General features: G+C 37.3%; 2 protein-coding genes across 2 annotated transcripts; one reads left to right on the top strand and one right to left on the bottom strand.

Annotated features, from left to right (window-relative positions):
- Positions 1 to 3,933: 3,933 nt before the first annotated feature.
- Positions 3,934 to 4,620, bottom strand: LOC126719507 (uncharacterized). The gene has a single exon (XM_050422050.1). The coding sequence runs from the start codon at positions 4,618 to 4,620 to the stop codon at positions 3,934 to 3,936; it is 687 nt and encodes a 228-aa protein (XP_050278007.1).
- Positions 4,621 to 4,969: 349 nt separating this feature from the next.
- Positions 4,970 to 10,984, top strand: LOC126717755 (probable uridine nucleosidase 2). The gene is made up of 9 exons (XM_050419604.1): positions 4,970 to 5,137; positions 6,444 to 6,559; positions 6,770 to 6,829; positions 7,635 to 7,820; positions 7,903 to 8,007; positions 9,501 to 9,597; positions 9,919 to 10,026; positions 10,116 to 10,251; positions 10,587 to 10,984. Exons 1-9 carry the CDS (start codon positions 5,089 to 5,091, stop codon positions 10,693 to 10,695), a joined length of 966 nt encoding a protein of 321 aa, XP_050275561.1. The 5' UTR covers positions 4,970 to 5,088; the 3' UTR covers positions 10,696 to 10,984.
- Positions 10,985 to 11,731: the final 747 nt, after the last annotated feature.

Here is an 11,731-nt window from a genome sequence, read left to right as displayed (position 1 = left end):
AACCCGTTTTGCAACTATAACTCCCATCATGCTCCCACGGCCAAAACATGGTGTCTTCCATTTCATTCCTAGCCAACGGAATATTTTTTATTTCTTCAGCTTCTAGAGGAGCAAAAATCCCATCCACCATCATTGCATTCCACGTTCTAGTTCCTTCATCAATTAAGCAATCAACTGTGACTTCTTCCATTGAACCTACCATTGGGGAGAGTATCTTGGTTGGATGTTTTCGGGGCAGCCAATGGTGTTGCCATATTTTGATTGATTTACCATTCCCCACCCTCCAACAAGCACCATCAAGGATAACATCACGACCATGCAAAATACTCTTCCAAGCATAGGGCCCCATGCTTGATTTTTTTGGCTTCTAGAATAGAGTAATTCGGGAAGAACTTCGCCTTAAAGACTTTGTAGAAGAGGGTTTCCTTGTTATTCAAAAGCCTCCAAGCTTGTTTTGCCAATAAGGCATCATTAAAATGAGCCAAGTTGCGAAAACCCATACCCCCCACTATTTTGGACTTTGTCAACTCACTCCATCAGATCCAGTGAATTTTCCTTCTATTGCCCCTTTGTCCCCACCAAAACTTCTTTATCATTACCTCAATGTCATCACAAAGCCCCAATGGTTATTTAAAACACCCCATAGCATAAGTCGGGATTGCTTGGATCACGGACTTAATTAGGACCTCTCTACCGGCTTGTGAAAGCAATTTACCCTCCCATCCTTGGAGCTTCCTCCAAACCCTTTCTTTAATGTAGTTAAAGCTAGCCTTTTTTCCCCTACCCACCAGGGAAGGAAGACCTAAATATTTCTCGTAGTACTTGACTTCTTGAACTTGGAAGAGGTTCTTTATGCTTGATTTTGCTTCATCCATGGTAGACTTGCTAAAAAAGATTGCGGTCTTATCTTTGTTGATTTTTTGCCCTGACCAAGATTCATATTCACCCAAAAAATTCAAGACATTATTACAGTCCTCAGAGATTGACCTGCCAAAAAGCAAGCTATCATCTGCAAAAAACAAGTGGGTTAGTTTAGGTCTTCGTTTGCACAAGGAAAAGCCCTTAATATCCCCGTTCCTTGCTGAATGTTTAATGAGAGCATGAATGCCTTCCGTACATAAAAGGAATAGGAAAGGAGATAGGGGGTCTCCTTATCTAATTCCCCTTTTAGGGTGGATCATTCCCATGGGCTCCTCGTTCACCATAATAGAGTATGACACCGTTTTCACACAACTCATCATAAGAGCTACCCATCTAGCACAAAAGCCCATTTTCTCCATGAGCCTCTCTAAAAACACCCATTCTACCCGATCGTAGGCTTTACTCATATCTAATTTGATAGCCATAAAACCATGTTTTCTTGAATTATGTTGCTTCATATGATGAAGGGTCTCAAAAGCAACCAAAATATTGTCTGAGATAAGTCTATCCTTAGCAAAAGCATATTGATGTTCCGTGATCAGAGAAGGTAAAAATTTCTTCAATCTATTTGCTAAGACCTTAGAATAAGTCTCATAAAGGACGTTGCAAAGACTAATAGGGCGGAAATCAGACACAAGTTCAGGATTATCTAATTTCGGGACAAGAGTAATGATAGTATGATTAATGGGATCGGGTAGGATACCTGAATTCAACCATGAGAGAATGGCTGAAGTAACATCATGTTGCATTGTCGACCAAAAATGTTGGTAGAATAAAGGAGGCATACCATCGGGACTCGGTGCTTTTAGAGGAGCCATCTGATTCAACGCTTCCTTAACTTCCAATTCTGTAAATTCCTTCACCAATTCAGCTTTCATCAAGTCGGTCACCATGCAAGGAATTTTCTCTAGGGAGTCAGCTTCTAGATTCGAATTGCCGGTGGAAAAGAGTTCTTTGTAGTAGCTCTCCATCACATGCCCAATATCATCATGATTGGTCCACCAAACACCATTCCCATCTCTAATACCTCTTATCAAATTCTTCCTAAGTCTCTTTGTCACCTTACTGTGAAAAAAAACTGTGTTATTGTCACCTTTACTTAGCCACAGCACCCTAGATCTTTAACACCACATCCTTGATTCCCGATCTTGCAGCAAATTAATCTCCATTCTTAAGCTCCTAATCCGATTATTGTTACCACTCGCCAAAGCCACCCTCTCGGCCAAAATAAGATGGCTCTTTTTAATCTCTAATTCCCTCCTCACGTGCCCAAATTTGTGCTTATTCCACCAAGTTAGCTCTTTCTCACAATTCGCCACTTTTTTCAGAATGGCTATGCTAGGATTTTGATCACTTGTACTACACCACACATCCTTTATCGTTTCACCATAAGTTGGATCTGATAACCACATTTCTTCAAATCTGAAGCACCTCTTCCTTTTGGGTTTCGATAACCCCGACAAATTGATCAATAGAGGAGAATGATTCGATGACATACAACTAAGATGATGAATCCTAGTTCCTAGAAATTTTTGAAACCAAGAATTTGTAGCCATGCACCTATCCAATCTAACCCTTATGGAGTGCCCATCAACATAATGTTTTGTCCATGTGAACTTTGGCCCCACACATCCCAAATCCATGAAACGACATTCATCGATCACATCTCGGAATAGTTGCATTTGATTATGATCTCTAGGTGCTCCACCCCACTTTTCCTCATGTCGAACAATTTCATTAAAATCCCCACCACATATCCAAGGAATGTTCATTCTAGCATTTAAGCTTCTCAATTTATTCCACTCTTCACTCCTATGAGTTTCGGGCTCCCCATAAAAACCAGTGAATCGCCATGCATCCTCAGTATTCCCATTGATAATTGTATCAATATAATACCTATGGGAATCAACAACTTCAATATTAATAGAGCTTTTCCATAATAATACCAATCCACCACCTCTATTCAGCCTTGGAACCACCCATTTCTGATCAAAATTAATCTTGCTCAAAGTACAATCTAGCCTTGCTTCATCTCTCCATGTTTCGGCTATAAACATGACAGAGGGATCTTTTGCCTGTATCAATCTAACAAGCTCATTCTCTGTACGTGGGTTCCCAAGCCCACGACAGTTCCATAATAATAGACTCATTGCTTCTGGCAGGGCTGGTATACAGCCTCCGCCAATATCTTATTTTTTGTTGCACCATCCTTAGAAACCCTTCTCTTTTTTTTGGTAACTCAGTTTGGTTAGTTATATTACCTGCACTTCTTTTTTCTCCTAGTACTTCGGCCATTCCCACATCTGAGCCTACACCTTTTCTCATGTACCTTTTCCAAGTACCTTTAGCCTTCACGTGATTGATGAAAGAACTAGGCATCTTAGCTAGTAGCATGCGTGGTGGTAAAGACAAATGGGCTGCATGGCTTGACAAGCTTGGCCTATTTGGTTCATTAATGCTAGGCTGACCCACGCAATTTTCCTTTCCCATGCTAACACTAGAAACGGGTGAAACTGAGGGTTTGGGGTCATACTTTTTTATTTCCTTATCAATCTCCCCAAGTACTACCTCAAAAGACTCAGCTGACATCTTTATTACTGCTGACCCGGTCTGGTGTTGCATCCTATCTTCCATGATCCCCACATCACATGGCATCTTTAACTTTTGCTGATTAATTTATTGAAAATCCGGTGTCTTGTTTCCTTCATCACATGCCTCAAAACTTTCCATTTCAGGCAAAGAAGACTCCGACCATTGTTTCTCCATGCTCACATCCACAACTGGCTGCTTCCCTACAGAACTGGCTTCGCTTGCTTCAGTGGTTCTCATTTCAGGCCGGAAAATCTCCGGCATTGATTTCTCGGACCGCACCACCATCACCGGCGGCTTCTTCATTGATCCAGCTTCCTCCGTCGACACTCCACCTTTTTTCCCAGCAAAGAAACCTAGAACTTTCACCATGTACCTACGGCTCGGCATGAATGGAGCGGCCTTAAGCCAGGGGCCAAATTGTTAAGATTCAGGTGTATGGCTGCCTTCACTTTCAATCCAGCGTCTGCAGTCACGGTCATCATGTGTCAAACAGCCACACCAGAAACAGAGACTTGGAAGTCTTTCGTATTTGAAAGGCACCCACAGTTCTTTACCATTATCAAGAGATATAACTCGCCCCCTACGCAGAGGTTTAGAGACATCGATAGTCACTTGGACTCTCAAGAAGTTTTCACCCTCTGTTTCAGCTTCATCAGTTTCCACATGCACCTTTCCTACCACTTCACACAGTTGTTCAACAATCTTCCTTGTCCGAAATCTGATTGGAAGGTCATGTACTTGCACCCAAAATGTTACCTTACTAAACACCATATCTTCCAAGTCTGTATCCTTCTCGTATCGTTGCAATACCATTAAACGTTTGTCGAAGCTCCATGGCTCTGTTGCCATAATTTTATCTATTTCACTCTTTTCGTCAAACGTAAACAAAACCACATGGTCACTCTCCTTTTTTATTTTGAAACCATTTTTCGATCTCCAAATGGGTGTGAAAGTCTTAGCTATGGCATCTATGTTGAGAGCTCGCTTTGTCAAGAACTTAGCTGCTAGAGTAAACTCAGTCTTTGCTTGTTCCTCCGTGATATGGAAGTTAGATCCTTCGCATTCTGAGAGGGTTAGGTTGTTCCAAGTTTTCGTGAGCTCTTCCATCCTAAACTAGATTCTATTTCCCAAAAACCCTAAAGAAAAAACCAACAAAGCCTCAAGGTAAACCTGTTACCTTGGGGGACAGAGACACCTTCAAGAGAAGAGACACCTATTCTACACTCTAGGAGGAGATGGAAACCCACCCTTCACTAGCAGAGAGATAATTATGATAATTATGTTTGTTTTTTTCTTCCCCCATTGAGACTTGAGACTTGAGAGTGAGACCACTCTGAGAATCATGCTCCAGCTACAATCTTCCTTAATATAATTGACTTCTTTGTCCCTTTACTTACATAAACCGACACACCCACAGGTCACAAGACTCACAACCCACCTCACTTATTTTGTTTTTCCCATGCACTCCATAATATTTTAATAAATCACCATCAATCCTTGTGAATACTCAATACCATTATTAATAACAACCTATCAATCAATTTGTGTACTAGTTCTATTTAATTCTCAGACGCCATGGCAGCTCAGCCAAAGAAGATCATCATTGATACTGACCCTGGTATTGGTAAGTCAACTTATCTCTTTTCATAATTTCATTCAATCCCGTTTTCTTCAAAGTTTGTTTCTTTGGACCTTATTGTATCTGGGTATCCGAGATTTCTACATTTCATTATGTTTATCTGCATATTTTAGATTTAAAAAAAAAAAAAAAAAAAAAAAAAAAAAAAAAAAAAAAAAAGAAAAGAAAAAAAGATCAGTCAATGATTCCATGTATATTTAACAATTTCATATCAAGGAAGTCATGCTCTGCTCTGCTCTGTTTGGTTGCCGAGAAAATGGAGCAGTAGAGTATGAATTGGAATTCTAATCAAATCACAGACCTTTTCATCATATGGGAACCCAGGAAACCACATAGAATTTCAGGGATTCGTTTACTTCTATCAATTCACTCTGTATTCCACTGGAGAGTGGTTCTGATTTCTTGTAATCTTATTTCTCAGAGACAGAGTAAATCGTTGTCTGCAAATTCTAATAAAAACCTTGGGACTTTTATACTAAAAAGCACACACAACACGGGACACTGTAATTCGGGACAAGTTAGGACACTACATAGTAATTCAGTCAATGATTATCTGCATATTTTAAACCGTTGATCAGTCAATGATTCCATGAAATTCAGCAATTTCATATCAAAGAAGTCATGCCTGATGCTCTGTTTGGTTGTTGGGTGCAGCAGCAAAGTATGACTTGGAATTTTAATAAAATCAGTGACTTTTCATCATATGGGAACCACATAGATTCATTCAGTTCTGCAACTGGCTTAATGCGTTCAGTTATAATTAATGGTTTCTTTTTCTTTTTTTTTAATACTTCACTCTGTTCCAATGAAGGGTGATCCTGATTTCTTGTAATCTTATTTCTGAGAGTGAAATTGTCTGAAAATTTTAATAATTCTTTGGACTTCTATACTAAAAAGCACAGACACGGACACAAGGGACACTGCAATTCTTGAAAAAATAGGTAGGGATACAACAATTAATTGATTAATATGTATGTGTGTGTATATGTATCTCTCTCTTTTTTTAGGCATATTCTATGTCTTCAATATAAATAACAACTATCAAAATCTTCTGAAACTTATCTAAAATCAAAGGAATTTTTTTAATAAGAGAATATATATTCTTCTCCCCACACATTGAGGACATGCATGAGAGTGTCTCCATCATGTCCACACGCTATGCTCCCATATGGGAACTAAGAAAACAAAATTGCTCTACCAGAATTTGCAACTGTCTTAATGGCTTTCATTCATATATATGTTATTTTATTTATCATCTTTCTGACATTATGTGAGTTGATGATGCTTACAGATGATGCCATGGCAATTTTTGTGGCATTACAGTCACCGGAGGTGGAGGTGATTGGACTTACGACTATATATGGGAATGTTTATACAACCCTGGCCACAACAAATGCGTTGCATTTGGTAAAGCTAATGAGGTTTATTTTATTTATGGCATTTTGAATCTATGAGTTATTCTTTGCATTATTCGTTAGCTGAAGTGGGGTTTGTTTTTAATGTACTATTAGAATTACCTTCTACCCTCAAACACACCCCCCACCCCACCCACCCACCCCCCCCTTTCTTTCCTTTGAGGCTGATCGTAGTAACTCTTCCAATATGTTTGTGATGTAGCTTGAAGTTGCAGGAAGGACTGATATCCCAGTGGCTGAAGGATCTCATGTCTCAATCACTGTATGTACAGACAAAAAACCATGATCCTATGTTATAGTGGCTCTTTAGATTTGTATCTTTGAGCATTTATTTTTGTCTTTTTGTGATTTTTTTTGTTTATGTTAACTTTCAAAAAGAGGAAGGATGTGGGAAATATACATTGATAGGACTTTCTATTAAATTATTTTAATAAAAGATAATACCGACCTAACAAAAAAAAAAAAAAAAGATAATAGTTTTGGTAGTTAGAAAACAAACTTGTTCTTGCATCAGGAACATATATGGGGAAATCTATTCGGGAATTCAGGTGTGATCCTCTTATATTTTTGCAAAAAAAAAAAAAAAGGGTTTGAGCCTATCGTACTTTCGCTTATGTGCCTCATGATGATTGAGAGGCTGAACTCATACTGCTCTATGATATGTGTTTAGAGTCTAGATAGTATCATAAATGAGTAAAACTAATGAAAGGACAACCTGAGATTTCCCTTTGTTAATTTTGTAAATAGAGCAAAAAACAGGTTTTGTTCTTTATTTCTTTTTTCTTTGAACGGTTTGTTAAAGCTTCATTTGCTGCAATAAATATGATTTTTCTTTGGAAACATCATTTAAAGCTGGTTATCTCACAGAAGAAGCTGACTTCGAGTTTTCATGATAACAGCTAATTGTGTTCCAGGAGAAAATTGTATTGTAGATTATGTGGTTTCGCTCACATAATTTCAACTCTGAATTTGAAGCACCATCACATTTTTATTTACATATCATTCATTAACAAGTAGACATTGATGTATGATTTGAATTTTCTTGTTCTTCTTTATTCATTTTACAGAATAACAAAAAACTGCGCATTGCTGATTTCGTCCATGGTAAAGATGGACTTGGCAACCAAAATTTCCCTCCACCAAAAGGAAAGCCAATTGAACAGTCAGCAGCTAAATTTCTCATTGAGCAAGCAAAACTTTATCCAGGAAAAGTCACGGTTGTGGCACTAGGCCCACTTACAAATATTGCACTGGTTAGAGTTCCTGATCATTTGGCGTGGTCTCTAATATTGAATATTATCCATTATATTTTAAATTATATATCCGTTGGTGTAGGCTATCCAACAAGATCCTGCATTTTCAAAGAACATTGGGCAGATTGTTCTTCTTGGTGGTGCTTTTTTGGTAAATGGGAATGTGAATCCTGCATCAGAAGCCAATGTAAGTTGCTCGAAATTTACGTATTCAGACTGTGATTTCCAACTCATAAACTCAAAATGTACATTACTCAATGATCTGTTCTACATGCAAGCCTACCAAACTTGCAAATGAGGTGCCTTCTGTATTGCTCAATTTTTTTGCTCCCCTACTTAGTAAGAGCCGGAGATAGAGAGTGTGGGTGCCTTTGTCCTCAAGAATTTTAAAAATCTGTTAGAACATATGTGATTCACTTGTTAGGAACATATGTTACTATTTCATGTAATTGGCTAATCTTTTGACAAAACACACTTTACTTGTATTTGGATAGATCTAGAATGTGTTTAATACTTCAAGAAACTTTGTTTCAAGATCAAGTGTTGAAGTTATGCAAGTCTGTCCAAGATTCAAGCTGAAAAGTGCCTGTCATTAAAGCTCAACAGCTAGCCATCTATTGAGCTTAAAGAGCTGTTCAGCCCCGTGGCTCAACGGCAGCTCGACAGATAGGGTATCTGTTGAGGTTTATGAAAAACAGATTTTCAGTTCTGTTTTGACTCCAATTCGTGTTTATTTGTTTGAGTTTTCTTTTCTCACAACTCTAGACATATAAAAAGATTATTTTAAGGGCCGTCAAAGAGTTCACAAGTTGCATAAGTGTTAAGCAAAGTTTGTTCAAGTAAATTGTGACCGGAGACACAGATTTGCTCTAGTTCATCTTTCTTGTGAAGAAATTGTTGTGTTTATACACCGTAAGTATCTTCTTAATCTTCATCGTTGGGATAAACTGAAGAATTTTGCAGCCAATAAACTTCTCTAGTTGGTGTTTGAAGTCGTGTACTAGGATCCGTGCAATTGGTTAATTACGTATTGGGAGCCGTGCATTAAAATGAGAAATTGTCACTACAGAATAAGTCCAATTGAGTATTGGGGTAAGGGTTCAACTGTAGGTTGGTATAAGGTACTTGGATTCCTTTACTTGTAACCACTTATTGTGATAATAGTGGAATTTCCAGAGTGGTGACCTTAAAATCACCCAGTGGGGTTTTTGCCGTGTTGGTTTTTCCTATTTGTAAATAAATCACTATGTCAACTTATTTTCCACTGTATACTTAGTTTGTTGGTGATTTGTTTGTGCTACCACACGTTTGCATGCTAATTAATTTAATTAATTCACTTGACTAAATTAATTGGTTAATTTATCACAAGGAGTTAATTCGTTTTTGGCTTATCAAAATCCTTTTCTGATAACTTGATCTCTTCTTGAACTTATTGTTTAATTACCGATTGTCCTAAAAGTTTAAGCTATTGGGATATGAATCGCATACTTCTAATACTTATCGACTATGAAGAAGCCTGGGAAACAAAGTTTATGGAGCAATCTATATAATTTTTCCTTGAGCAGATCTTTGATGTCTTTCACTGGTCCATTTTCACTTTCCCCAACATGCTCCCCGCCCTGTGGTGGTTTCCAACTCTCTCCCTCCTCTCCCTCTCTAACCCTTAAATTGGATGACCAGATTTTTGGTGATCCAGATGCTGCAGATATTGTATTCACAAGTGGAGCAGATGTAGTGGCTGTGGGCATAAATGTTACTCATCAAGTTGTCTTCACAGGTACTTTTTGGCAAATTGGTATTATGCACTGTTAATCATATTTTATTGTAAGAATCAAGAAATCTTCCATCTTTTTTCTTGTAAGATATTACCCTTTATATTTAAAAAATATACCCATGACCTTTTTATCCAGGTTAAATGTTTGTTCTGCACACCTTATAACAATGTTGTAGCTTTATACGTAGAGTTGCCAATCAGAATATGAAATGAAAACTTAAAATTGTAATTTGATGATATTTGTTTTCCTCTTTTGCTTTGATCTTTTGTTTTTGTCATTTGGATTTGCTTTGAATTTGATTCATCAATTTTGATACATTATAGATGCTGATAGAGAGAAGTTGTCAAGGTCAGATGGAAAATTTGCTCAGTACTTGTGCAAAATCTTAGATGTGTATTTTTCATATCACCACGATGCATACAACATTAAAGGTTGGTTTATTTTTTAAAGAGTTGATGAAAATGAGTGAGTTGATAGGTAATTGTTTAATTTACTGATGCCAGTTTTTGTCTTGATGTAGGAGTTTATCTTCATGATCCAGCAACCATTCTTGCAGCTGTTGATCCTTCACTTATGACTTACACAGAGGGTGTGGTTAGAGTCCAGACAAGTGGCATCACTAAAGGACTAACAATATTATACAACAAACAGAAGAGGTAGGACTTTTGGACACCTAAAATCAGCAGATGCAGCTGCTTGATTTTTGGTCCCGTACTTCCTTTGCAGACCACATAGTCTGAATTGAGTTAGTTTTTTTATTTGTGTTGCATTAGGATCCCATTCCTGTATCAAATAATGGGGTTCTGACCATAATAATGAATTTTATGATTAAAACGGTGTAGAGTTAAATAGTGTTTCTCAGTATCCTGAAATTTTTGTATAGAAAAACTAACTTTAAAAAAATGGTTAGTCATTAAAAAGTAAAAAAGAAAAGGAGAGAAAGCTATTGTGCTCCAACTGACTCATTTGTACTTTCTTTGCAATGAACCAGGTTTGGTGAAGTCACTGAATGGACTGATAAACCCACAGTGAAGGTTGCAGTCACTGCTGATGCTCCCGCTCTAGTCAAATTGGTCATGGAACGCCTTATGGACTCCTGAAGTTGTGGTTAGAATTAGCGGTTCTCAAAGATGTTCATAGCTGTTGTGATGCAAATACTAGCCTATGATTTCAATTCAGATATATCCTACATAACAATGGTCGAGCACTTGATGTTTTTCTGTTATTGTACTTCGTATAGGGGAATCTGATTTGGTCACTGCCTCAGTCTTGATGCTGTATGGTACTACAGAATTAACAAGATTGTAATTTTCTTTTTCTTGAATAAATAAACTCCTTCTGGTGTAACTAGTAACAACTATTGAAATCCAATAAATATTTTCTGGGAAAGCTGAAATGATCCAAAACTGCAAAAAGATAATAATGCTGTTGCTGTACCAAGATAAAAGGAGTCTGTCTTTAGGTGGTTTTGATATACCATGGATGAGGTTTTCTGTGAAAATTTTGTGTTTTATCCATTTATGTTATTTGCATTATTATGATAAACATGAAAAAGATATTGCATTACCTTATTTTTGCATCTTTTAATTATTTAATAGGATCATGTCTATGTATTTGTTACGTGCAAATATACACAAGAAAAAACATACATCCGCAGAAGCATATATAGATGCAGACAGACACATGTATGGGTAACTATCAACATTTAGGTCTTTTTTTTGGTTGTCAATGTGTAGCCATTTTGATGTATTTTATTTATTTATATTTATATATATATCTTCACTCTTTTGAGTCTTTTCAACTCATCTACAATTTTCACCACCCTTCAAATTCAAATTTTATTTTAAATGAGGCACATAACATTCCCTCCTTTCTTTTTTTTGTACCACCTTCAAAGTTGTCTTGATGCTAACTGGTACCACACAAGAACGTTCCTACTCCAAAATGATAACTAGTAAAGCAAATTTCTTCTTTATCTAGTTTTGAGCATGTGCGTTCAACGAAACGAACCACTTGGGTGTTGACTAGTTTGGCCTTTGAGGCATCCTAATTTGTTTAGACTATACAAATCTTTAACTTTTGATCACAATCTTGACCACACGCAAGACAATTTGGCTAGTAAGACAATTTACGTTA

The sequence above is a fragment of the Quercus robur genome, chromosome 3, assembly GCF_932294415.1.
Source record: "Quercus robur chromosome 3, dhQueRobu3.1, whole genome shotgun sequence".
Lineage (NCBI taxonomy): Eukaryota > Viridiplantae > Streptophyta > Magnoliopsida > Fagales > Fagaceae > Quercus > Quercus robur.
The sequence above is the reverse complement of the archived record's forward strand: the minus strand, read 5'-3'. Positions and strand labels throughout refer to the sequence as shown.

What these genes read in the sequence shown, in the direction of transcription:
- LOC126719507 (XM_050422050.1), bottom strand. Translation starts at nt 4,620, where the DNA reads ATGGAAGAGCTCACGAAAACTTGGAACAACCTAACCCTCTCAGAATGC.
- LOC126717755 (XM_050419604.1), top strand. Translation starts at nt 5,089, where the DNA reads ATGGCAGCTCAGCCAAAGAAGATCATCATTGATACTGACCCTGGTATT. An exon ending in ATCCTGCATCAGAAGCCAAT is followed by an intron (nt 8,008 to 9,500) that starts GTAAGTTGCTCG and finishes TTGGATGACCAG; the next exon opens with ATTTTTGGTGATCCAGATGC. An exon ending in CGATGCATACAACATTAAAG is followed by an intron (nt 10,027 to 10,115) that starts GTTGGTTTATTT and finishes GTCTTGATGTAG; the next exon opens with GAGTTTATCTTCATGATCCA.